General features: G+C 40.4%; 1 protein-coding gene across 1 annotated transcript in view; it reads left to right on the forward strand.

The window, feature by feature from the left end:
• Positions 1-27,745, forward strand: part of CREBRF (CREB3 regulatory factor) — a 349,666-nt gene that overhangs the window by 140,113 nt on the left and 181,808 nt on the right. The window contains exon 4 of the mRNA XM_053717136.1: positions 1,921-3,019. Within this exon, the coding sequence (XP_053573111.1) occupies positions 1,921-3,019 (1,099 nt within the window). The remainder of the gene's footprint in view (positions 1-1,920; positions 3,020-27,745) is intronic.

Raw genomic sequence — 27,745 nt, forward strand, 5'->3', positions numbered from 1 at the left:
GATTTGCACCTTGAAGTTCTATCTTCAGGCTACTAAGAAGTTTAGACAATCTTCCTCTGTTGGTTGTCTATTCGGTGAAACGTAAGGGGCAGAAGTCTTCTTCGATTTTCCTATCTTTTTGGTTAAGGAGTGTCACCCGCTTAGCTTACGAGACAGCGGGAGGATAACGACTCATTCCACCAAAGCAGTGGCTTCCTCTTGGGCTTTTAAGAACGAGACCTCTATGTAAGGTAGCTACCTGGTCCTCCTTACATACTTTTTAAAAATTTTGATGTTTTTGCTTTGGCTCAAGCAGCTTTCGGGAGAAAAGTTTTGCAGGCTGTGGTGCCCTCAGAATAGGGTCCACCTCTTCCTTTTTGTTCCCTCCCGTTATTCATTCAGTGTCCTCTTTAGCTTGGGTATAGTTTTCCCAACAGTAAGGAATGAAGCCGTGGACTCTCCCTATCTTAGGAAGGAAAACATAATTTATGCTTACTAGATAAATTCCTTTCCTTCCGGATAGGGAGAGTCCACATTTTTTTTTCTCGACTATGGGCGGTACCCTTTTATTTATTTTATTCTTCTGGCACCATTTATACCCTAATGTTTCTACTACTTTTCCTTGTTCCCTCGGCAGAATGACTGGGGTAATGAGGAAGTGGGAGGGACATTTAAGCCTTTGGCTGGGGTGTCTTTGCCTCCTCCTGGTGGCAAGGTGTTGTATTTCCCAACAGTAAGGAATGAAGCCGTGGACTCTCCCTATCCGGAAGGAAAGGAATTTATCTGGTAATAATAAATTATATGTTTGTCTTTGCACTGGCTATTTTATGTAACATTACCTAGGAAGCTCTAGGTCAGGGGTGCCCAATAGGTAGATTGGGATCTAAAAGTAGATCCCGTAGGCGCTGCTGGTAGATCGCGGCCGATGTGATCAAAATGATGTGGTTAAGTTAGGCAATTTCAACACTGGGGTTTGAGTAGAGTATGGTTGCTAGGGATACCACTTTATCTACCGCAGTGTGTGAAGGGGCAGGATATAAAACAGTCTGATGGTCAGATACGAAAAGTGCTACAGGATTGGATCTGGAGGGACATAGATTTCAACCAATCAATGTAGATGATTTTTAAACACAATTGGACTATCAAAAGCATGGTTGATTGAGTACTCTCCCATTGGATATGGCGGTATAGTATAGTTAGGAGGGTAAGCATCAATAGATAGAAAAAGCAAAGGTGGAGGCTGCTGTACTATGGTAAAGGAACAAGTCTGATTGACGTCTGGCAAATGAACGTGTTGACCCGGTAAGAAATGTTCTGCATGGCGCGCTATTTAAATTTATTTGTGTAAGCCTCACTGGGTCATATCAGGCCAAGCCTGCTGCGCAATGTAAAGGGGGTCAGTCGCAGTAATTTGAATGCAGTGTTTTGTAACATGACACAAGGGGTTGTTCCTGTTAACCCTAATTTAAAGTCAGTGCTATTTTTGCGCATACATGTGTTGCTAAATCATGCAACCTTAAAGGGATATGATACACACACTTTTTATTTTCTTCTTTTCATGATTCAGATATAGAACATGCAAGTTTAAACAACTTTCTAATTTACTCCTATTTTTAAAAGGTATCTTTACTTGGAAAAAGCAGGAATGTAAGCTTAGAAGCCGGCCCATTTTTAGTTGGTAGATCTCGGTGAGCTGGTCATTTTGAAAAGTAGATCCTAACACATAAAAGTGTGGGCACCTCTGCTCTAGGTCTTCGAGCATACAAATCAGCGGTTGCATTGTGCTCATTGCTCTCTGGTTTTATTATTTAAGACTTATCTGTCTTCTATGTGCAAGTTTCTTAGAAATATAGATTAATATATACCTTTTAAAATATAACATGCAAAATGATGTATCTTGCTATCATATTTATGCAAATTTTATTTATTTTATTTTTCTAGGATCGAGAATTGGGTTATCAGCAGAGCCCAACTGAAAACTTCCTGACTCTTGAAGACTACAAAGAATTAGAAAACCTAGAATCCTACACAGATATCCTTGAAAATGGTACACCCTTGTCATCTAATTGGGAGCAGTGGGATACATACTGTGAGGACCTTACAAAGTATACAAAACTTGCAAGTTGTGACATTTGGGGCTCTAAAGAGGTGGACTATCTAGGTTTAGATGATTTCTCTAGCCCCTATCAGGATGAGGAGGTGATCAGTAAAACTCCAACTCTTGCTCAGCTTAACAGCGAAGACTCTCAATCAGTTGTTGACTCTCTTTATTACACAGAGAGCTTCCTAGGCACCAAGGCAACTTTTTTGCCAGGAAAAAAAATGGCAGGTGGACGAGTTACAGCCCCAGTGTGTGCATCCAAAACTTCCATTATGGAATCACCAGCAACTGACCTCATCCAGAAAGCTACCAAACCAGTTGCAAGCACTCAGATGTCAGTAAAGACTAATGTTTTTTGTGAAGAGAAAGTTAATGTTCATGGAGAGTGCAAGGAATATGTAAAAAAGGCAAAAGTTAAAATCAGCTCCGTTCTTCCTAATAGACTAACCACCACAGTGTGTGCTACAGATGCGACCAAGGAAAATACATGTTTTTGTGGTGTCATGGCCATAAAGCAAGAAAGGTTTGGGGAGCCATCATTAGGACGCAGTGGTGCCTGTGCTGTGCTGCCTTTCAAAGAGACTCAAAAGCTTTTTTGCCCACCTGTGAATGTGACTACTGTTGATACAGTAGATGGCAGCATCTCTGTAGGTGCCTCTGTATCTGATCCCTCTCAAAAGAAAGAGGAGCACAATTACTCACTCTTTGTTTCTGAGGGTCTTGCAGAGCCAACAACCAAAGCAGAGAGCCCACAAGGTGAAGAAGATGAAGAGGAGGTAGATTTGGATGAGGAAGATCACGATGAAGGATTTGGTAGTGAGCATGAATTATCTGAGAATGATGACGAGGAGGAAGAAGAAGAGGAGGAGGAAGAGGAGGAGGAGGAGGAGGATTATGAGGATGACAAAGATGATATCAGTGATACTTTTTCTGAACCAGGTATTAACAAAGTTGTTAATTGTGTGATTGTTTCTCTTTCTTTCTCACATTTCCTCTTGCTGTTGCTTAGCCATGATTCTTTCACAGATTCATTGAGTCCGCAATTCCTTCTTTAAATCTCACTGTTTATTTAGGGAACTACTATTTGAACCACTCCTTGCTTTAAAGGGAAATGAAACCCAAATGTTTTCTTTCAGGATTCAGATGAGAATATAATTTAACAACTTTTTAATTTACTTCTATTATCTAATTTGTTTCATTCTCTTGGTATCATTTGTTGAAGGAGCAGCAGTGAACTAATGGTTTCTAACTGAACACATGGGTGAGCCAATGACAATCGGTATAAATATGCATCCACCAATCAACAGCTAGAATCTAGGTTCTCTGCTGCTCCTGAGCTTGCCTAGATAAACCTTTCAGCAAAGGATAACAAGAGAAGGAAGCAAATTAAATAATATAAGTAAATTGGAAAGTTGTTTAAAATTGTATTCTCTATCTGAATCATGAAAGATTTTTTTGGGGTTTAATGTCCCTTTAACTCTTACTTTAGATATGTTGTCAAAGTTTATGTTGTAGCCACATGTGAAGGACCATATTTAAACTTACTGTTTCAATCAATTTCTTCACACTCAAAGTGTAACCATAAGATGTAAATGTATTTATAGCCTTTTTTTGTGCCTATGCCTCAGAGTTGTTTCAGGGGTCAAATTTATTTTCTACGTTTTACCCAATAGGTTCTTGCTTGGCAATCAATAAAGTGACTAGCATTAAAGGGGGTATTCTATCTATCTATCTATCTATCTATCTATTTATCTATCTCTGAGAAGGCCTTTTATATTATGCTAGCAAAATGGCAGTGTTTAAATCTCATTAATACATATGTTTCTTTTGCAAGATGTACTGAGTCCACGGATTCATCCTAACTTGTGGGATATTATTCTTCCTAACAGGAAGTGGCAAAGAGAGCACCACAAGAGAGCTGTCTATATAGCTCCCCCCTTAACTCCACCCCCCAGTCATTCTCTTTGCCGGCTCTAAGCAGGAAGGGTAAAGTGAAAGAGGTGATAAACTGTTTTTATTTTATCTTCAATCAAGAGTTTGTTATTTTTAAATGGTACCGGTGTTGTACTATTTACTCTCAGGCAGGAGATAGATGAAGATTTCTGCCTGGAGGATGATGATCTTAGCATTTGTAACTAAGGTCCACTGCTGTTCCCACAGAAGCTGAGGAGTACAGGAAAACTTCAGTGTGAGGAACGGTTTCTTGCTATACAGCAATGAGGTATGTTCAGTCATTTTTTCTGCAGAGACTGTGATAACTCAGAAAGGCTGACAGTATCCCCATAAGGGGAAGGGTAAGCAGTAATCCTAGTCTTAGAAGGGGCTTTACTAGCTTTCATAAAGGGCTTAACTTATGGGCACTCAGTTTGAATGATTTATAACAAACGTTTGTGTGTTCTGGGAGTAACGTTTTTTATTATCTGAAGGGACAACTGTATGAGTGTACACTTGGCTTTTTTGGGGTTTTGATAACCCACATGGCTGAAAAAACACTTGGTAGATTTTTCTAAAGGCCTTAGTGACATTGAGTGCGGTGGGCGGGGCCTATTTTTGCGCCTCAATTGCGCAGTTATTTTCCATAGACAAGCAGCAAACTTCAACATCAGAGGGTCCTGGAGAACTTCTTGGGCCTAATTGAAGCTTTATCCCCATATTATCAATCCCTAAGGGCAGGTAGGCGCCACAGCAGAGCTGTGGCAAGGTGCTGACAGGGGTTTTTACCGTTTGTTGGCACTTTGTCAATCCGGTTTTCTTATTTGGGGGTTAAATGTTAAATTGCTTGTGGTGCAATCTTACCATAGCTTAGAGTGTGTACTGCAAAAATTTCGGAAAATTTGAAGTAATTTTAAGCAGTTTTGCAGTTTGTGTGTGTCTCTTTTTCTCTTAAAGGCACAGTACCGTTTTTGAAAATTGTTTTTTTTTCTTCATTAAATAAGGTGTTTTCCAAGCTTGCTTGTCTCATTACTATTGTAGTTCCAGAGAAATTGTGTAAAATGGACAAATATTTAGAGGTTCCTGTTTACACTGATGTTTTTCCGGTCCCTAAGAGGATTTCGGACATTGTTACTAAGGAGTGGGATAGACCAGGTATTCCGTTTGTCCCCCTCCTGTTTTTAAGAAGATGTTTCCCATATCTGACACCATGCGGGACTCATGGCAGACGGTCCCTAAGGTGGAGGGAGCTATTTCTACTCTGGCTAAGCGTACAACTATACCTATTGAAGACAGTTGTGCTTTCATAGATCCTATGAATAAAAAATTAGAGGGTTACCTAAAGAAAATTTTTGTTCATCAGGGGTTTCTTCTTCAGCCTATAGCGTGCATTGTTCCTGTAACCACTGCAGCTGCCTTTTGGTTTGAGGCTCTAGAAGAGGCTCTTCAGGTGGAGACCCCACTAGATGAAATTCTGGACAGAATTAGGGCTCTTAAGCTAGCTAATTATTTTATTACAGACGCCGCTTTTCATCTCGCTAAGTTAGTGGCAAAGAATTCAGGTTTTGCCATTTTAGCGCATAGAGCGTTATGGCTTAAGTCCTGGTCAGCTTATGTGTCATCAAAATCTAAGCTTTTGACCATCCCTTTCAAAGGTAAAGACCCTATTCGGGCCTGCACTGAAAGAGATCATTTCAGACATCACTGGGGGGGAAGGGTCATGCCCTCCCTCAAGATAAGTCAAATAAGACAAGGACCAAACAAAATCATTTTCGTTCCTTTCGAAACTTCAAGGGTGGTCCCGCTTCCTCTTCCCCTGCTGCAAAGCAAGAGGGGAACTTTACTCAATCCAAGCCAACCTGGAGACCTAACCAGGCTTGGAACAAGGGTAAACAGGCCAAAAAGCCTGCTGCTGCCAATAAGACAGCATGAAGGGGTAGCCCCCGATCCGGGACCGGATCTAGTAGGCGGCAGACTCTCTCTCTCTTTGCTCAGGCCTGGGCAAGAGACGTTCAGGACTCCTGGGCCGTAGAAATTGTAACCCAGGGGTATATTCTAGATTTCAAAGATTCTCCTCCAAGGGGGCGATTCCATCTTTCTCAATTGTCTGTAAACCAGACAAAAAGAGAGGCGTTCTTACGCTGTGTAAAAGACCTTTTTACCATGGGAGTGATCTGCCCAGTTCCGAAAGCAGAACAGGGATAAGGTTTCTACTCCAATCTGTTTGTGGTTCCCAAAAAAGAGGGAACCTTTAGACCAATTCTAGATATCAAGATCTTAAACCAATTCCTAAGAGTTCCATCCTTCAAGATCCAGGAGGGTCAATATATGACCACCGTGGATTTAAAGGATGCGTATCTACACATTCCTATCCACAAAGATCATCACCAGTTCCTCAGGTTTGCCTTTCTGGACAGGCATTACAAGTTTGTGGCTCTTCCCTTCGGGTTGGCCACGGCGCCAAGAATCTTCACAAAGATGCTAGGGTCCCTTCTGGCGGTCCTAAGGCCGCGGGGCATAGCGGTGGTGCCTAATCTAGACGACATCCTAATTCAAGCGTCGACTTTCCAACTAGCCAAGTCTCACACGGACTTAGTGTTGGCCTTTCTAAGATCTCATGGGTGGAAGGTGAACATGAAAAAGAATTCTCTTATTCCTCTCACAAGAGTTCCATTCCTGGGAACTCTGATAGATTCGGTGGACATGAAAATTTTTCTGTTGGAGGTCAGGAAATCAAAGATTTTAACCACCTGCCGAGCTCTTCATTCCATTCCTCGGCTGTCAGTGGCTCAGTGTATGGAGGTAATCGGACTTATGGTAGCGGCAATGGACATAGTTCCGTTTGCTCGCTTGCATCTCAGACCACTGCAACTATGCATGCTCAAACAGTGGAATGGGGATTATGCAGATTTATCTCCTCAGATAAATCTGGATCAAGAGACCAGAGACTCTTCTTTGGTGGTTGTCACAGGCTCACCTGTCCCGGGGAATGTGTTTCCGCAGGCCAGCGTGGGTTATAGTGATGACGGACGCCAGCCTACTGGGCTGGGGTGCAGTCTGGAATTCCCTGAAAGCACAGGGTATGTTGACTCAGGTGGAGGCCCTCCTACCGATAAATATTCTGGAATTGAGAGCGATATTCAATGCTCTTCAGGCGTGGCCTCAGCTGGCTTCGGCTGGATTCATCAGATTTCAGTCGGACAACATCAAGACTGTAGCTTATATCAATCATCAGGGGGGAACAAGGAGTTCCTTGGCGATGATAGAAGTTTCCAGGATAATCCGATGGGCAGAGACTCACTCTTGCCATTTATCAGCGATCTATATCCCAGGGGTAGAGAACTGGGAGACAGATCGTCGTCAGACTTTTAATCCGGGGGAGTGGGAGCTCCATCCGGAGGTGTTTGCTCAACTGGTTCAGCTATGGGGCACACCAGAATTGGATCTGATGGCGTCTCATCAGAACGCCAAACTTCCTTGTTACGGATCCAGGTCCAGGGATCCTCAGGTAATACTGATAGAGTCGGTCATAGATACCTTGATTCAGACTCGAAAGCCTGTAACCAGGAAAATCTATCATAAGATATGGCGTAAATATCTTTATTTTTTGGTGCAAATCCAAAGGCTACTCATGGAGTAAGATCAGGATTCCTAGGATTTTGTCCTTTCTCCAAGAAGGATTGGAGAAGGGGCTATCAGCGAGTTCCTTAAAGGGACAGATATCTGCTTTATCAATTCTACTGCACAAGCGTCTGGCAGGTGTTCCAGACGTTCAATCGTTCTGTCAGGCTTTAGTTAGAATCAATCCTGTGTTTAAACCTGTTGCTCCGCCATGGAGTTTGAATTTAGTTCTTAAAGTTCTTCAAGGGGTTCCGTTTGAACCTATGCATTCCATAGATATTAAGCTTATATCTTGGAAAGTTCTGTTTTTAGTTGCCATCTCTTCTGCTCGAAGAGTTTCTGAACTATCTTGCATTGCAATGCTGATAAGGTGGTTTTGCCTACCAAACCTGGGTTCTTCCCTAAGGTGGTTACTAACAGGAATATCAATCAGGAGATTGTTGTTCCTTCTCTGTGTCCTAATCCTTCTTGTAAGAAGGAACGTTTATTGCACAACTTGGACGTGGTTCGTGCTTTGAAGTTCTATTTGCAGACAACCAAAGATTTTTGTCAATCATCTTCTTTGTTTGTTGTCTATTCTGGAAAACGTAGGGGTCAAAAGGCTACGGCTACCTCTTTCCTTCTTGCTCAAAAGCATCATCCGTTTGGCTTATGAGACTGCTGGACAGCAGCCTCCTGAAAGAATTACTGCTCATTCTACTAGAGCTGTGGCTTCCACATGGGCTTTTAAAAATGATGCTTCTGTTGAACAGATTTGTAAGGCTGCGACTTGGTCTTCGCTTCATACCTTTTCCAAATTTTACAAATTTGATACTTTTGCTTCTTCGGAGGCTATTTTTGGGAGAAAAGTTCTTCAAGCATGGGTGCCTTCCGTTTAGGCTCCTGTCTTGTCCCTCCCTTCATCCGTGTCCTAAAGCTTTGGTATTGGTATCCCACAAGTAAGGATGAATCCGTGGACTCGGTACATCTTGCAAAAGAAAACAAAATTTATGCTTACCTGATAAATTTCTTTCTTTTGCTATTTACCGAGTCCACGGCCCGCCCTGTCTATTCAAGACAGATAGTATTTTTTATTGAAAACTTCACTCACCTCTGCACCTTATAGTTTCTCCTTTGTCTTCCTTGGCCTTCGGTCGAATGACTGGGGGGTGGAGTTAAGGGGGGAGCTATATAGACAGCTCTGTTGTGGTGCTCTCTTTGCCACTTCCTGTTAGGAAGGATAATATCCCACAAGTAAGGATGAATCCGTGGACTCGGTACATCGCAAAAGAGAGAAATTTATCAGGTAAGCATAAATTTTGTTTTTGGTTACAGCTCTGGATTGCAGATAAATGCTAATTGTCCAATTCTGTTAGTATCCTTTGTTGAAAAGCATATCTAGGTATTCTCATGAGCATCATGCATTACTAGGAACCAGATGCTGATTGGTGGCTGCACATAAACGCCTCTTGTCACTGGCTCACCAAATGTGTTCAGATAGCTCCCGGTAATGTTTCTGTTCCTTCAGCAAAGGATACCAAGAGAATGAAGCAAATTGCCACTAAAGGCAAGTTCATATTTTCACCGCTTTAGACAACAATTTTGGTCTTTCTCTTCAAAATTTTTGATACCCAGAAGAGATTGCAATTGTAAACAAAAGATTGTAGAAGAGCCAGGTCTTAAAGCATTGTTTCTCAACAGTGGTCCTCAAGTACCTCCAACAGGCCAGGTTTTCATTATAGCCGAACCAGTGTAAAGGTGAAGTAATCAGCTGATCCGTAACACTATAGTTACTAATCTGCTCTCACACATCAGATGATTGTCACCTGTGGACTAGTTCAGCTATAATGAAAACCTGGCCTGTTGGGGGTACTTGAGGACCACGGTTGAGAAACAATGCCTTATAAGGACCACTAAACACAGTATAATTTAATAATTGACAACTAAACAATACAAAGACAACTCAATAGCACTTAATTTGAAGTGAGTAGTAGAATATTTTTTGGCAAATTTCAGTTAACAATTTTTCGCTCCTCTGTATCATGTGACTGCGATCAGCTAATCACAAAATTGCATATATGTATATAATGTGCACTTTTGCAGGAGCTGGAGTCTCAAAAATTGCATGTAAAAATAATGTGAAAATGTTTATAATGGAAGTATATGTGAAATTGCATGTTTTTTTGGTTTTTCTGAATCCTTGTCTAGATCTCTGTAGTACAGGCAAATATGTTGCCGTTTCTACATGTTCCAGCAACATTGATTTGGATCTTGGGTGTAATAAAAAAAAAAAAAATTATATATATATATATATATATATATATATATATATATATATATATATATATATATATATTATATAATATATATATTATATATTATATATATATATATATATATATATATATATATATATATATATATAATATATATATTATATAATATATATATTATATAATATATATATTATATAATATATATATTATATTATATATATATTATATATATTATATATATTATATATATATTATATATATTATATATATATTATATATATTATATATATATTATATATATTATATATATATATATATATATATATTATATATATATATATATATATATATATATATATATATATATATATATATATATATATATATATATATATATATATATATTATATATCTATATCATTGCTATAAACATTGCTATAAACATTGTTGCAAACACTGCTGCCGGATGGCTAAGGGCACGTTCATGCTCCTGTGCTCACCTAGAATTACTCTTTTATAAAGGATTGCAAGATAACTCATCAAAATTGATAATAGAAGTAATTGAAAAGTTGTTTTAAATTGCATGTTGTACCTGATTTATGAACATTTAATTTTTACTTTACTGTCCCTTTTTAAAGGGACAGGAAATCCCACAATTTTCTTTCGTGATTTGGAAAAAAAGTGTTGTTGAAAGTATTTTCTAACAATTGTGAATTTAATTCTGCTAGACTACAGGGAGTTGATCAATATTCATACTTTAGACTGCGTTCCAGACTAATGCAATTATGGATAAAAACACACCTTCTGTATGTTATTATTGTTTCATCTACCAGGAATAATTGGTTGTCAGACTATCTTAGCAGAAAGCTGATTTTAAAGGTATAGTGAAATCTCAACAGATCAACAGGGTTTGTGACTCCAGTAATTAGAAGTTTGTTAACTAATTTCCTCTCCTGGAAGAATATTCAGTAGATGCCTTTCACCATTAAATTGGGTATTTCCTTCCTAAGATAGGGAGAGTCCACGTCATCATTTCTTACTGTTGGGAAATACAACACCTGGCCACCAAGAGGAGACAGACACCCCAGCCAAAGGCTTAAATATCCCTCCCACTTCCTCATTACCCCAGTCATTCTTTACCTTTCGTCACGTTAGGAGGTGGCAGAAGATTCGGAGAGTCCTGAAAAAGGGTGTCTGCCCTTCGAGATAGGACTGGAGTTTTAAGTAGTCATGTGAACCTCTCAGTGAGCGTATTGATGTAAGTTAGAGTGTGGTGATGCATGGAAAGCTTTTCTGCGAAACCATCCAGACTACTACTAACAGCTCCTAAGCAATCAGTGTTGACGAGTTTCACTGCCTGCTTGCTTTCACTCAAGTCCATGTCAGGAGTGCTGCTATAAGACTGTCACATTTGAGAGGCTGTATTCTGTTCCACAGCATGGATCCTGGAGGTAAGATTGTTTCAATTTTTACACATAAAACGCTATAACAGGGTCATAGTGTGGCTCCTTTATATCTTGATAGGATCCAGGGTTAATATCCTTTGAAGGGTGTTTATTGAACAGCTGGGGTTAATTAATCAGTGTATTAATTATATACATGCTGCTTTGTGATTTTTTTCCTGGGCTGATAGAATGTGTGTTTCTTCTATAAGATACGACGAGTCCACGGATTCATCCTTTACTTGTGGGATATTATCCTACTGCCAACAGGAAGTGGCAAAGAGCAGCAGAGCTGTCTATATAGCTCCTCCCTTAACTCCACCCCCCCAGTCATTCTCTTTGCCTACTCTAAGTTCTAGGAAGGGTAAAGTGAAAGAGGTGATAAAATTTCAGTTTTTATTTTCTTCAAGCAAGAGTTTTTTATTTTAAATGGTACCGGTGTGTTCTATTTTCTCTCAGGCAGCAGATGGATGAAGACTTCTGCCTTAGCATTTGTCACTAAGATCCAGAGCATTTCCCACAGAATGGCTGAGGAGTAATTAAGAAACTTCAGTGTGAGGAACGTTTTTCATGCTATAAGCAGTGAGGTATGTTCAGTCATTTTTTTTTTTCTGGAGAGACTGTGGTATTTCAGAATTGGCTGACAGTATCCCCATGAGGGTAAGGGTAAGCAGTAGTCCTAAAAGAAGAGGGGTATTACTAAGCTTGCAAATAGCGGCTAAGAAAAAATGGTTGACACTGAGTTTAAATGTTTGTGGGCAAACTTTTATTTAACTGGGAGTGCTGATAACGTTTTTGGCAGGAACGTTTTTGATGCTTTAATGAGAGGGTACACTTGGCTCCTTTTTGGGTTTAAGAACCCACATGACTAGTTTGAGACCGCTCTGGTGGGGTTTATTTGGGCTGAGAGACATCGAGCGACATGGGCGGGGCCTATTTTCGCGCCTCAGTTGCGCAGTTGTATTTGACAGGCAAGCTCCAAATCCGGTGGGCCCTTGTGAGAGTATTGGGCCAAATCGAAGCTTTAACCCTGTTTTCCAGATCCCTGAGGGCAGGTAGGCGCCACAGCAGGGCTGTGGCGAGGTGCAGGGGGTGTTTTTTTCCAGATTTAAACGTTTATTAATTATCTGGTTTTTACAGTAAGGGTTAAGTGTTCCTTTACTTGTGGGGCAAACTTAGCTGCATAATTTGAATACTTATATCAAAAATTTGAAACGATTTGATTATTTTAAAGCAGTTTTGCAAAACGTGTATGCTTTTTTTCTCTTAAAGGCTCAGTACCGTTTTTTAAGATTGTTATTTTTTCACTAAATAAAGTGTTTTCAAGCCTGTTTGTGGTCATTACTAGCCTGTTTAACATGTCTGACATTGAGCAAAGCCAATGTTCAATGTGTTTGGAAGCCATTGTGGAACCCCCACTTAAAATGTGTCCCTCATGCACTAAAAGGGCAATAAATTGCAAAGAACATATTTTAGCTGATAAAAGTATGTCGCAGGATGATTCTCAGTCATGGCACCTGACATATGTATATTGTATAGTCTTGATGTGGTCAGTCTATATACCTCTATTGAACATGAAGGTGGATTGGGCGCTGTGCGAAATGTACTGGCAACAAGTGGTTTATATACTGTCCAACAGCAAGATTTTTTGTTAAACCTGTTAAGTATCATCTTATACTGTAACTACTTCCTTTTTGAGGACAATTTTTACATGCAAGTTAAGGGTACTGCAATGTCGCCCCTACCTATGCAAATTTATTTATGTCAACATTTGTGGAAAAGTTTGTTTACCAAAACAAGATGTTTCTTCTATATGGCGCCACCTGGTGGCGGTATATAGATGATATCTACGGAACATGGTGTGGCGGCATTGGATCCCTATTGGAGTTCATGGAGGATCTGAATAGAGCCACTAGATGTATTAAATTTACCCTTACTTGGGATGAGCAGTCAATTAATTTTCTAGACACTTTGATCTATAAGGAAGGTGGTAGTCTTAAAACAGACTTGTACAGGAAAAGTACAGACAAGAATAGTCTACTACATTATACAAGTGCACACCCATCCTCTGAAATTAAATCTTTACCTAGAAGCCAAATGACAAGAGTCAAAAGAATTGTGTCAGATGAACAATTTATTGAAATAAGACTAGAAGAGATGGGAGAAAAATTTAGAGATAGGGGTTATCCGGCTGACCTCATACATAATGAAATGAAGAGGGCTAAGAATGATACATTAACCAGTAAAAATAAAAATAAAATAGAGAAGGTAGAATTATCTTTGTCTCATAGAGTACAACAATCAAAGTTCTAAAATACAAAAATTGTCAATAAATACTGTTTTTTGTTAAGAGACTGTCACCCAGATACAAAGGTTTTTGCTAATGGGCCTATGCCCGCATATAGAAAAGGTACTAGCATCAAAGACAAACTTGTAAGAGCAGATAAAGGAAGTAGAAAATGAAAACAAGGCTATATTTCTGGAAAAGGTTTGGGTTGTTATCCCTGCTTAGGGTGCGCTAATTGTAATAACATGGCTAAGGGCCATAATTTTACATATCCTTTAACTTGTAAAGTTTATAAAATGAATGGCTTTTACACTTGTAATACCAATTATGCAATTTACTTGATTAAATGCCGATGTGGGTGGGTTTATATTGGAGAGACCACCCAAAGGGTAAGGGATAGAATCATGCAGCATAAGTCTAATATTAGATGTAAAGACTTTAATGCTCCTGTCTCCAATCATTTTTTGACTTTTGGCCATTCGATTGCACAGTTGAAATTTCAAATTATAGATCATGTCCCTGTCCCACGAAGAGGTGGGGACAGAGAACTGATCTTAAAAAAGAGAGAATCTATGTGGATCTTTAGGTTAGATTGTCTGTCTGTATCCTAAAGGAATGAACCGTGAAATTGATTTTAATATCTTTTTATGATTTTGCAGATTCTACAAAAAATCCCTATTCTAGATTTGAACGTTGAGATGAAGAATTGCCCCTCACTACTATCTTTGTAAATATTGTATTTTGTATTCTGAAATTTTGATATGAGATGTAACATGCAGCTGAAATAAGAGTATGTAACACTGTTAGACTTATTTAGGTTTTGATGTATTATTAGACATACACCATCAGGTGGCACTAAGATTAGAAAATTGTTGCAGGTATAAGCTAGGTAATGAGATGATTGGCTACACCTGTGGTGTTGGGTATTTAAGGAAGGTGTATACTGCATTGAGGTCATATGATTAAGGGCTACTGAGCCTGAAACGTCATTATTTTTATTACCTAATAAATTTGGAATATAATTCACTACTTTTGTACTGCTGGAATTTCTTTGTGCCTATATTATATTGGAGTCTTCAAGCAGTGGCTCCTGCAGCTTTGCACACTCAATATAAGCCACTGGTGCTTGAGTTACTTTGACTTTTCAGAAGAGAATCAGGCTATGCCATCTAATTCTCCCCAAGTGTCACAACCATTAACGCCCGCACAAGCGACGCCAAGTACTTCTAGTGAGTCTAATTCCTTCACCCTGCAAGATATGGCCGCAGTTATGAATACTACCCTCACAGAGGTTTTATCTAAACTGCCTGGGTTGCAGGGGAAGCGCAGTAGGTCCGGTGTGAGAGTAAATGCTGAGCCCTCTGACGCTTTATTAGCCATCTTCGATGTACCCTCACAATGTTCTGAGTTGGGGGTGAGGGAATTGCTGTCCGAGGGAGAGCTTTCGGATTCAGGAAAGATGTTCCCTCAGACAGACTCAGATATGACGGCTTTTAAATTTAAGCTAGTTGCTCAGGGAGGTTTTAGCGACTCTTGATGATTGTGACCCTATTGTAGTTCCAGAGAAATTGTGTAAAATGGATAGATATCTAGAGGTTCCTGCTTACACTAATGTTTTTCCGGTTCCTAAGAGGATTTCGGACATTGTTACTAAGGAGTGGGACAGACCAGGTATTCCGTTTTCTACCCCTCCTACTTTTAAGAAAATGTTTCCCATATCAGACACCATTTGGGATTCGTGGCAAACGGTCCCTAAGGTGGAGGGAGCTATTTCTACCCTGGCTAAACGTACAACTATACCTATTGAGGACAGTTGTGCTTTCAAAGATCCTATGGATAAAAAATTAGAGGGTCTTCTAAAGAAAATATTTATTCATCAGGATTTTCTTCTGCAACCTATAGCGTGCATTGTTCCTGTAACTACTGCTGCTGCGTTTTGGTTCGAGGCTCTTAAGGTTGAGACCCCATTAGATGATATTCTGGATAGAATTAGGGCTCTCAGGCTAGCTAATTCTTTCATTACAGATGCCGCTTTTCAACTGGCTAAATTAGCGGCAAATAATTCAGGTTTTGCCATTTTAGCGCGTAGAGCGTTATGGCTTAAGTCCTGGTCTGCTGACCTGTCATCAAAATCTAAGCTTTTAGCCATTCCTTTCAAGGGTAAGACCCTATTCGGGCCTAAACGGAAAGAGATCATTTCAGACATCACTGGAGGAAAAGGCCATGCCCTTCCTCAGGATATGACAAATAAGATGAGGGCCAAACAAAACAATTTTCGTTCCTTTCGAAAATTAAAAGGTGGTCCCTCTACCTCCTCCCCTGCTGCAAAGCAGGAGGGGAATTTTGCTCAATCCAAGTCAGTCTGGAGACCTAACCAGACTTGGAACAAGGGTAAACAGACCAAGAAGCCCGCTGCTGCCACCAAGACAGCATAAAGGGGCAGCCTCCGATCCAGGACCGGATCTAGTAGGGGGCAGACTTTCTCTCTTTGCTCAGGCTTGGGCAAGAGACGTTCAGGACTCCTGGGCTTTAGAAATTGAGACCCAGGGGAATCTTCTAGACTTCAAACATTCTCCTCCAAGGGGAAGATTCCATCTTTCTCGATTGTCTGTAAACCAGACAAAAAGAGAGGCGTTCTTACGCTGTGTAGAAGACCTATATACCATGGGAGTAATCTGCCCAGTTCCAAAAGCAGAACAGGGGCAGGGGTTTTACTCCAATCTGTTTGTAGTTCCCAAAAAAGAGGGAACCTTCAGGCCAATCTTAGATCTCAAGATCCTAAACAAATTCCTCTGAGTCCCATCCTTCAAGATGGAGACCATTCGGTCTATTTTACCAATGATCCAGGAGGGTCAATATATGACCACCGTGGATTTATAGGATGCGTATATTCACATTCCTATCCACAAAGATCATCACCAGTTCCTCTGGTTCGCCTTCCTAGACAAGCATTACCAGTTTGTGGCTCTTCCCTTCGGGCTGGCCACAGCTGCCAGAATTTTCACAAAAGTGCTAGGGTCCCTTCTGCCGGTTCTAAGGCCGCGGGGCATAGCAGTGGCGCCTTATCTGGACAATATCTTAATTCAGGCATCAACTTACCAACTAGCTAAATCTCACACAGACATCGTGTTGGCTTTTCTAAGATCTCATGGGTGGAAGGTGAACGTTAAAAAAGAGTTCACTTATCCCCCTCACAAGAGTTCCATTCCGGGGAACTCTGATTTCCTGACCTCCGTCATAAAAATTTTCATGTCTACCGAATCTATCAAAGATTTTAACCACCTGCCGAGCTCTTCATTCCATTCCTCGGCCGTCAGTGGCTCAGTGTATGGAGGTAATCGGACTAATGGTAGCGGCAATGGACATATGCATGCTCAAACAATGGAATGGGGATTATGCAAATGTATCTCCTCAGATAAATCTGGCTCAAGAGACCAGAGACTCTCTGCTTTGGTGGTTGTCACAGGATCATCTGTCCCAGGGAATGTGTTTCCGCAGGCCAGCATGGGTCATAGTGACGACGGACGCCAGCCTATTGGGCTGGGGTGCAGTCTGGAATTCACTGAAAGCACAGGGTGTGTGGACTCAGGAGGAGGCTCTCCTCCCGATAAATATTCTAAAACTGAGAGCGATATTCAACGTGCTTCAGGCGTGGCCTCAGCTGGCTTCTGCCAGATTCATAAGATTCCAGTCGGACAATATCACGACTGTAGCATATATCAATCATCAGGGGGGGAACAAAGAGTTCTCTAGCGATGATAGAGGTTTCCAAAATAATTCGATGGGCAGAGACTCACTCTTGCCATGTATCAGCAATCTATATCCCAGGAGTAGAGAACTGGGAAGCGGATTTTCTAAGTCGTCAGACTTTTCATCAGGGGGAGTGGGAACTCCACCCAGAGGTGTTTGCACAATTGATTCTTCAATGGGACACACCAGAATTGGATCTGATGGCATCTCGTCAGAATGCCAAACTTCCTTGTTACGGGTCCAGATCACGGGATCCACAAGCAGTACTGATAGATGCTCTAGCAGTACCTTGGTCGTTCAACCTGGCTCATATGTTTCCACCATTTCCTCTCCTTCCTCGTCTGATTTCCAGAATCAAACAGGAGAGAGCTTCGGTGAATTTGATAACACCTGCGTGGCCACACAGGACTTGGTATGCAGACCTGGTGGACATGTCATTTCTACCACCGTGGACACTGCCGCTGAGACAGGACCTTCTCATTCAAGGTCCGTTCCAGCATCCAAATCTAGTTTTTCTGCGACTGACTGCCTGGAGATTGAACGCTTGATTTTATCCAAGCGGGGATTTTCTGAGTCGGTCATAGATACCTTGATTCAGACTCGAAAGCCTGTCACTAGGAAAATTTATCATAAGATATGGCGTAAATATTTATTGGTGTGAATCCAAAGGCTACTCATGGAGTAAGATCAGGATTCCTAGTATTTTGCCCTTTCTCCAAGAAGGATTGGAGAAGGGGTTATCAGCTAGTTCCCTAAAGGGACAGATATCTGTTTTTTCAATTTTACTGCACAAGCGTCTTGCAGATGTTCCAGACGTTCAGTGGTTTTGTCGGGCTTTAGTTCGAATCAAGCCTGTGTTTAAACCTGTTGCTCCGCCATGGAGTTTGAATTTAGTTCTTAAAGTTCTTCAAGGGGTTCAGTTTAAACCTATGCATTCCATAGATATTAAACTTCTATCTTGGAAAGTTCTGTTTTTAGTTGCTATCTCTTCGGCTCGAAGAGTTTCTGAACCATCTGCATTGCAATGCGACTCGCATTATCTTGTTTTTCATTCTGATAAGGTGGTTTTGCGTACCAAACCTGGATTCCTTCCTAAGGTTGTTACTATTAAGAATATTAATCAGGAAATTGTTGTTCCTTCCCTGTGTCCTAATCCTTCCTCTAAGAAGGAGCGTCTGTTGCACAACTTGGAAGTGGTTCGTGCTTTGAAGTTTTACTTGCAAGCGACCAAAGATGTCCGTCAAACATCTTCTCTGTTTGTTGTCTATTCTGGAAAACGTAGAGGTCAAAAAGCTACGGCTACCTCTTTCTTTTTGGCTGAAAAGCATCATCCGTTTGGCATATGAGACTGCTGGACAGCAGCCTCCTGAAAGAATTACTGCTCACTCTACTAGAGCTGTGGCTTCCACATGGGCTTTTAAAAATGATGCTTCTGTTGAACAGATTTGTAAGGCTGCGACTTGGTCTTCACTTCATACCTTTTCCAATTTTTCCAAATTTGATACTTTTGCTTCTTCGGAGGCTATTTTTGCGAGAAAAGTTCTTCAAGCAGTGGTGCCTTCTGTTTAGCCATCTGTCTTGTCCCTCCCGTTCATCCGTGTCCTGTAGTTTTAGTATTGTATCCCACAAGTAAAGGATGAATCCGTGGGCTCGTCGTATCTTCTAGAAGAAAAGTAAATTTATGCTTACCTGATAAATTGATTTCTTCTATGATAAGACGAGTCCACGGCCCGCCCTGTCAATTTAAGACAGATTATGTTTTTTGATATAAAGCTTCAGTCACCTCTGCACCTTTTAGTTTCTCCTTTTTCTTCTTGTACCTTCGGTCGAAAAGGGAGGAGCTATATAGAAAGCTCTGCTGTGGTGCTCTTTGCCACTTTCTGTTGGCAGGAGGATAATATTCCATAAGTAAAGGATGAATCCGTGGACTCCTCGTACCATAGAAGAAATTAATTTATCAGGTAAGCATAAATTTACTTTTCTTTCATGTAATTAGCAAGAGTCCATGAGCTAGTGACGTATGGGATATACATTCCTATCAGGAGGGGGAAAGTTTCCCAAACCTCAAAATGCCTATAAATACACCCCTCACCACACCCACAAAACAGTTTTTACAAGCTTTGCCTCCCATGGAGGTGGTGAAGTAAGTTTGTGCTAGATTCTACGTTGATATGCGCTTCGCAGCAGGCTGGAGCCCGGTTTTCCTCTCAGAGTGCAGTGAATGTCAGAGGGATGTGAAGAGAGTATTGCCTATTTGAATTCAATGGTCTCCTTCTACGGGATCTATTTCATAGGTTCTCTGTTATCAGTCGTAGAGATTCATCTCTTACCTCCCTTTTCAGATCGACGATATACTCTTATATATACCATTACCTCTACTGATTCTCGTTTCAGTACTGGTTTGGCTTTCTACTTCATGTAGATGAGTGTCCTGGGGTAAGTAAGTCTTATTTTCTGTGACACTCTAAGCTATGGTTGGGCACTTTTATATAAAGTTCTAAATATATGTGTTTAAACATTTATTTGCCTTGATTCAGGATGTTCAATATTCCTTATTTCAGACAGTCAGTTTCATTATTTGGGATAATGCATTTGAATAATAAATTTTTCTTACCTTAAAATTTGACTTTTTTCCTGTGGGCTGTTAGGCTCGCTGGGGCTGAAAATGCTTCTTTTTATTGCGTCATTCTTGGCGCAGACTTTTTTGTCGAAAATTTTTTTTTCTTAGGAATTTCCGGCGTCATACTTGTCACCGGAAGTTGTTTGTATTTGCGTAATTTTTTTGACGTTTTTGCACCAAGGATGTCGGCGTCACCGGATGTGGCGTCATTTTTGGTGCCAAAGCATTTAGGCGCCAAATAATGTGGGCGTCTTTTTTGGTGCTAAAAAATATGGGCGTCATTATTGTCTCCACATTATTTAACTCTCATTGTTTATTTGCTTCTGGTTGCTAGAAGCTTGTTCATTGGCATTTTTTCCCATTCCTGAAACTGTCATTTAAGGAATTTGATCAATTTTGCTTTATATGTTGTTTTTTCTATTACATATTGCAAGATGTCTCAGATTGACCCTGGATCAGAAGCTACTTCTGGAAATTCGCTGCCTGATGCTGGATCTACCAAAGTTAAGTGCATTTGTTGTAAACTTGTGGTAACTGTCCCTCCGGCTGTTGTTTGTGATGAATGTCATGATAAACTTGCTAATGCAAATAATATTTCCATTAGTAATGTTCCATTACCTGTTGCTGTTCCATCAACATCTAATACTGAGGGTGTTCCTGTTAACATAAGAGATTTTGTTTCTAAATCCATTAGGAAGGCTATGTCTGTTATTCCTCCTTCCAGTAAACGTAAAAAGACTTTTAAAACTTCTCATTTATCAGTTGTATTTTTAAATGAACATCATCATTCTGATTCTGTTTCTGATGATGATTTCTCTGGTTCAGAGGATTCTGTTTTAGAAATTGACACTGAGAAATCTTCATATTTATTTAAAATGGAATTTATTCGTTCTTTACTTAAAGAAGTCTTAATTGCATTAGAAATAGAGGAATCTGGTCCTCTTGATACTAAATCTAAACGTTTAAATACGGTTTTTAAACCTCCTGTAGTTATTCCGGAAGTTTTTCCCGTCCCTGATGCTATTTCTGAAGTAATTTCCAGGGAATGGAATAATCTGGGTAATTCTTTTACTCCTTCTAAAAGGTTTAAAAAATTGTATCCTGTGCCATCTGACAGATTAGAGTTTTGGGACAAAATCCCTAAAGTTGATGGGGCTATCTCTACTCTTGCTAAACGTACTACTATTCCTACGGCAGATAGTACTTCCTTTAAGGATCCTTTAGATAGGAAAATTGAATCCTTTCTAAGAAAAGCTTATTTATGTTCAGGTAATCTTCTTAGGCCTGCTATATCTTTGGCGGATGTTGCTGCAGCTTCAACTTTCTGGTTGGAGGCTTTAGCACAACAAGTAACAGATCATAATTCTCATAGCATTGTTAATCTTCTTCAACATGCTAATAACTTTATTTGTGATGCCATCTTTGATATCATTAGGGTTGATGTCAGGTATATGTCTAGCTATTTTAGCTAGAAGAGCTTTATGGCTTAAAACTTGGAATGCTGATATGTCTTCTAAGTCAACTTTGCTATCCCTTTCTTTCCAAGGTAATAAATTGTTTGGTTCACATTAGGATTCTATTATTTCAACTGTTACTGGGGGGAAAGGAACTTTTTTACCACAGGATGAAAAATCTAAAGGTAAATATAGGGCTGCTAATCTTTTTCGTTCCTTTCGTCAGAATAAGGAACAAAAGCCTGATCCTTCCTCTACAGGAACGGTTTCTGTTTGGAAACCATCTCCAGTCTGGAATAAATCCAAGCCTTTTAGAAAGCCAAAGCCAGCTCCCAAGTCCACATGAAGGTGCGGCCCTCATTCCAGCCCAGCTGGTAGGGGGCAGATTACGATTTTTCAAAGAAATTTGGATCAATTCGATTCACAGTCTTTGGATTCAGAACATTGTTTCACAAGGGTACAGAATAGGTTTCAAGATAAGGCCTCCTGCAAGAAGATTTTTTCTTTCTCGCGTTCCAATAAATCCAGTGAAGGCTCAAGCATTTCTGAAATGTGTTTCAGATCTAGAGTTGGCTGGAGTAATTATGCCAGTTCCAGTTCTGGAACAGGGTCTGGGGTTTTACTCAAATCTATTCATTGTACCAAAGAAGGAGAATTTCTTCAGACCAGTTCTGGATTTAAAAATATTGAATCGTTATGTAAGAATACCAACATTCAAAATGGTAACTATAAGGACTATTCTGCCTTTTGTTCAGCAAGGGCATTATATGTCCACAATAGATTTACAAGATGCATATCTGCACATTCCGATTCATCCAGATCATTTTCAGTTTCTGAGATTCTCTTTTCTAGACAAGCATTACCAGTTTTTGTGGCTGTGCCGTTTGGCCTAGCAACAGCTCCAAGGATTTTTACAAAGGTTCTCGGTGCCCTTCTATCTGTAATCAGAGAAAAGGGTATTGTGGTATTTCCTTATTTGGACGATATCTTGGTACTTGCTCAGTCTTCACATTTAGCAGAATCTCATTCGAATCGACTTGTATCGTTTCTTCAAGAACATGGTTGGAGGATCAATTTACCAAAGAGTTCATTGATTCCTCAGACAAGGGTAACCTTTTTAGGTTTCCAGATAGATTCAGTGTCCATGACTCTGTCTTTCACGGACAAGAGACGTCTGAAATTGGTTTCAGCTTGTCGAAACCTTCAGTCTCAATCATTCCCTTCGGTAGCCTTATGCATGGAAATTTTAGGTCTTATGACTGCTGCATCGGACGCGATCCCCTTTGCTTGTTTTCACATGCGACCTCTTCAGCTCTGTATGCTGAACCAGTGGTGCAGGGATTATACAAAGATATCACAATTAATATCTTTAAAACCGATTGTACGACACTCTCTGACGTGGTGGACAGATCACCATCGTTTAATTCAAGGGGCTTCTTTTGTTCTTCCAACCTGGACTGTGATCTCAACGGATGCGAGTCTGACAGGTTGGGGAGCTGTATGGGGGTCTCTGACAGCGCAGGGGGTTTGGGAATCTCAGGAGGCGAGATTAACAATCAACATTTTAGAACTCCGTGCGATTTTCAGAGCTCTTCAGTCGTGGCCGTTTCTAAAGAGGGAGTCGTTCATTTGTTTTCAAACGGACAATGTCACAATCGTGGCATATGTCAATCATCAAGGAGAGACTCACAGTCCTCTGGCTATGAAAGAAGTATCTCGAATACTTGCATGGGCGGAATCCAGCTCTTGTCTAATTTCTGCGGTTCACATCCCAGGTATAGACATTTGGGAAGCGGATTATCTCGGTCGCCAGACTTTACATCCGGGCGAATGGTCTCTTCACCCAGAGGTATTTCTTCAGATTATTCAAATCTGGGGACTTCCAGAAATAGATCTGATGGCTTCTCATCTAAACAAGAAGCTCCCCAGGTATCTGTCCAGATCCAGGGATCCTCAGGCGGACGCAGTGGATGCATTGTCACTTCCTTGGCAGTATCATCCTGCCTATATCTTCCCGCCTCTAGTTCTTCTTCCAAAAGTGATTTCCAAGATTCTAAAGGAGCGTTCGTTTGTTCTGCTGGTGGCTCCAGCATGGCCTCACAGGTTTTGGTATGCGCATCTTGTTCGGATGGCTACTTGCCAACCGTGGACTCTTCCGTTAAGACCAGACCTTCTATCGCAAGGTCCTTTTTTCCATCAGGATCTCAAATCATTAAATTTGAAGGTATGGAGATTGAACGCTTGATTCTCAGTCATAGAGGTTTCTCTGACTCCGTAATTAATACTATGTTACAGGCTCGTAAATCTGTGTCTAGGAAGATATATTATCGAGTCTGGAAGACTTACATTTCTTGGTGTTCTTCTCATCATTTTTCTTGGCATTCTTTTAGAATTCCTAGAATTTTACAGTTTCTTCAGGATGGTTTGGATAAAGGTTTGTCTGCAAGTTCCTTGAAAGGACAAATTTCTGCTCTTTCTGTGCTGTTTCACAGAAAGATTGCTAATCTTCCTGATATTCATTGTTTTGTACAGGCTTTGGTTCGTATAAAACCTGTCATTAAGTCAATTTCTCCTCCTTGGAGTTTGAATTTGGTTTTGGGGGCTCTTCAAGCTCCTCCGTTTGAACCTATGCATTCGCTGGATATTAAATTACTTTCTTGGAAAGTTTTTGTTCCTTTTGGCCATCTCTTCTGCTAGAAGAGTTTCTGAATTATCTGCTCTTTCTTGTGAGTCTCCTTTTCTGACTTTTCATCAGGATAAGGCTGTGTTACGAACTTCATTTACATTTTTACCTAAGGTTGTGAATTCTAACAACATTAGTAGAGAAATTGTGGTTCCTTCATTGTGTCCTAATCCTAAGAATTCTAAGGAAAGATCGTTGCATTCTTTGGATGTAGTTAGAGCTTTGAAATATTATGTTGCAGCTACTAAAGATTTCTGAAAGACTTCTAGTCTATTTGTTATCTTTTCCGGTTCTTGGAAAGGCCAGAAGGTTTCTGCCATTTCTTTGGCATCTTGGTTAAAGTCTTTGATTCATCATGCTTATGTTGAGTCGGGCAAATCTCCGCCTCAAAGGGTTACAGCTCATTCTACTAGGTCAGTTTCTACTTCCTGGGCGTTTAGGAATGAAGCTTCGGTTGTTCAGATTTGCAAAGCAGCAACTTGGTCTTCTTTGCATACTTTTACTAAATTCTACCATTTTGATGTGTTTTCTTCTTCTGAAGCAGTTTTTGGTAGAAAAGTACTTCAGGCAGCTGTTTCAGTTTGATTCTTCTGCTTAAAAATTTCAGTTTTTTCATTATAAAGATTAAAACTTTTGATTTGGGTTGTGGATTATTTTTTCAGCGGAATTGGCTGTCTGTATTTTATCCCTCCCTCTCTAGTGACTCTTGCGTGGAAGTTCCACATCTTGGGTATTCATTATCCCATACGTCACTAGCTCATGGACTCTTGCTAATTACATGAAAGAAAACATAATTTATGTAAGAACTTACCTGATAAATTCATTTCTTTCATATTAGCAAGAGTCCATGAGGCCCACCCTTTTTTTGTGGTGGTTATGATTTTTTTGTATAAAGCACAATTATTCCAATTCCTTATTTTTTATGCTTTCGCACTTTTTTCTTATCACCCCACTTCTTGGCTATTCGTTAAACTGATTTGTGGGTGTGGTGAGGGGTGTATTTATAGGCATTTTGAGGTTTGGGAAACTTTGCCCCTCCTGGTAGGAATGTATATCCCATACGTCACTAGCTCATGGACGCTAATTACATGAAAGAAAAGTAAATTTATGCTTACCTGATAAATTAATTTCTTCTATGGTACGAGGAGTCCACGGATTCATCCTTTACTTATGGAATATTATCCTCCTGCCAACAGAAAGTGGCAAAGAGCACCACAGCAGAGCTTTCTATATAGCTCCTCCCTTTTCGACCGAAGGTACAAGAAGAAAAAGGAGAAACTAAAAGGTCACTAGCTCATGGACTCTTGCTAATATGAAAGAAATTAATTTATCAGGTAAGTTCTTACATAAATTATGTTTTTTCCGGGAAATATGCAGGGAAATTTGGCACTTTAATATCATTTGATTGGACAAGAGAGACATTCTCCTATATAATTAGGGGATAATGTTTTAAAACTTCAGTTATGGCAGGCACTGGGGATAAGGAGATAGAGGCTCATATTTATTTTCTTGCAGCAAAAATAAGTTACGTTTTAAAATTTAAAGAGACAGTAAGGCATTTTTGTGTGTTAATTTCAAACTAAAATATAAGTTTATTTAATTCTAATTTGTTCCATTGTTAGTTAAGATGGAACAAGAGGCCCTGCAAAATGTTACTTGTTCTATGTTTTGATGCTAACGTGGAACCACCAATTCCTTTCTGTTCCTCCTGTATTGAGAGAACTTTAAATTACAGGGATAGACACTTTTTTCTGAGCTAACATTGTCTAAGGCGGATGCTGTTCAGGGGTCTTCTGACAATGTTCAAGAAATGCTGCAGCTTTCTCCTCAAGTGTCCCAAATTTTATCGTCCACACATACAGTGCTCTGTGCTTCCTCTCAGGCTCTGCCTGGAGTTACGTTGCAAGACATCGCTACCCTTATGTCTTCTGCGGTATCTGATGCGCTGTCTGCTTTTCTCATGCTGCAGGGAAAACACAAGAGGAAATGTAAAGAATCAGTGAATAAGGTTTCTAACACAGTTGTGGTTACTTCGAATGTTCTTTCCCAGAAATCTGAGGAGGAAGATACTTTGTTAGCCTCCAAGGGTGAAATCTCAGACTCCAACAGTGTAATTCCTTCTTCTGATACTGAAGTTGTATCCTTCAGGTTTAAGCTAGAACACCTCCGTTTGTTACTTAAGGAGGTTTTGGCTACCTTGGACGACTCTGACTCTACGGTCGTAGTCCTAAGAAGTCTAGCAAGCTAAACAAGTATTTTGATGTACCTTCCATGGTGGAGGTTTTCCTTGTTCCTGACCGGGCTACAGAGATTATTGCTAGGGAATGGGAAAGACCTGATATCCCTTTTTCCCCATCCCCTATTTTTAAGAAGAGGTTTTCTATTGCTGACTCTTTCAAGGCGTCTTGGCAGACAGTTCCCAAGATGGAAGGGGCAATTTCCACTTTGGCTAAGAGAACCACTAATCCCATAGAGGATAGTTGTACCTTTAAAGATCCTATGGATAAGAAGTTGGAGGGGTTGCTAAAAAAGATGTATGTTCACCAGGGTTTACAATGGCAACCTGCGGTGTGTATTGCTACTGTCACTAGTGCAGCAGCATATTGGTTTGATGCGTTGTCTGATCTATTCAGACAGACACTCCCCTGGAAGAGATCCAGGATAGGATCAAGGCCCTTAAGTTGGCCAATTTATTTTTTTACGGATGCTTCCCTACAGGTTATTAAGCTGGGAGCAAAGCTATCTGGTTTTGCCGTACTGGCCCGCAGAGCCTTATGGTTGAAATCCTGGCCTGCGGATGTTTAGTCTAAGCTTTTGGGTAAGACCTTGTTTGGGACGGGCTTGACTGAAATTATTTCCGACATTACGGGGGGAAAAGGGTAATTTCCTCCCTCAGGATAAGAGGAATAGACACAAGGGACGTCAGAGTAATTTCTATTCCTTTCTAAACTTCAAGGGTAAGCCTTCCTCTGCCAAGCAAGATCAGTCCAAACCTTCCTGGCGGACCAACCAGTCTTAGAACAAGGGGAAGCAAACTAAGAAGCCCGTTGCTGACTCAAAGTCTGCCTGATCCGAAACCAAATCTTGTGGGGGGCAGACTTTTCTTCTTTGCTCAGGCTTGGGTTCGGGATGTTCATGATCCCTGGGCGGTGGACTTTGTGTCTCAGGGATACAAACTAGAGTTCAAGAGGTTTCCTCCCAAGGGCAGATTTCTGCTCTCAAGATTATCTGTAGACCAGATAAAAAGAGGCGTTCTTACACTGTCTTCGGGATCTTTCCGACCTGGGAGTGATAGTTCCCATTCCAATGCAGAAGCAAGGTCTGGGATTTTACTCCAATCTGTTTGTGGTTCACAAAAAAGAGGGAAACTGCAGACCAATTTTAGACCTCAAAAGTCTAAACAAGTTCCTCAGAGTACCGTCCTTCAAGATGGAAACTATTCGTTCCATTTTTCCCTTGGTTCAAGAGGGTCAATTTATGATGACAGTAGATTAAAAGGATGCGTACCTGCATGCTCCCATCCACAGGGATCATCACAAGTTTGAGGTTTGCATTTCTAGACAAGCACTTCCAGTTTGTGGCTCTTCCATTCGGCCTAGCCACAACTCACAGAATTTTTTC

The sequence above is a fragment of the Bombina bombina genome, chromosome 6 (genome assembly GCF_027579735.1).
Source record: "Bombina bombina isolate aBomBom1 chromosome 6, aBomBom1.pri, whole genome shotgun sequence".
NCBI lineage: Eukaryota > Metazoa > Chordata > Amphibia > Anura > Bombinatoridae > Bombina > Bombina bombina.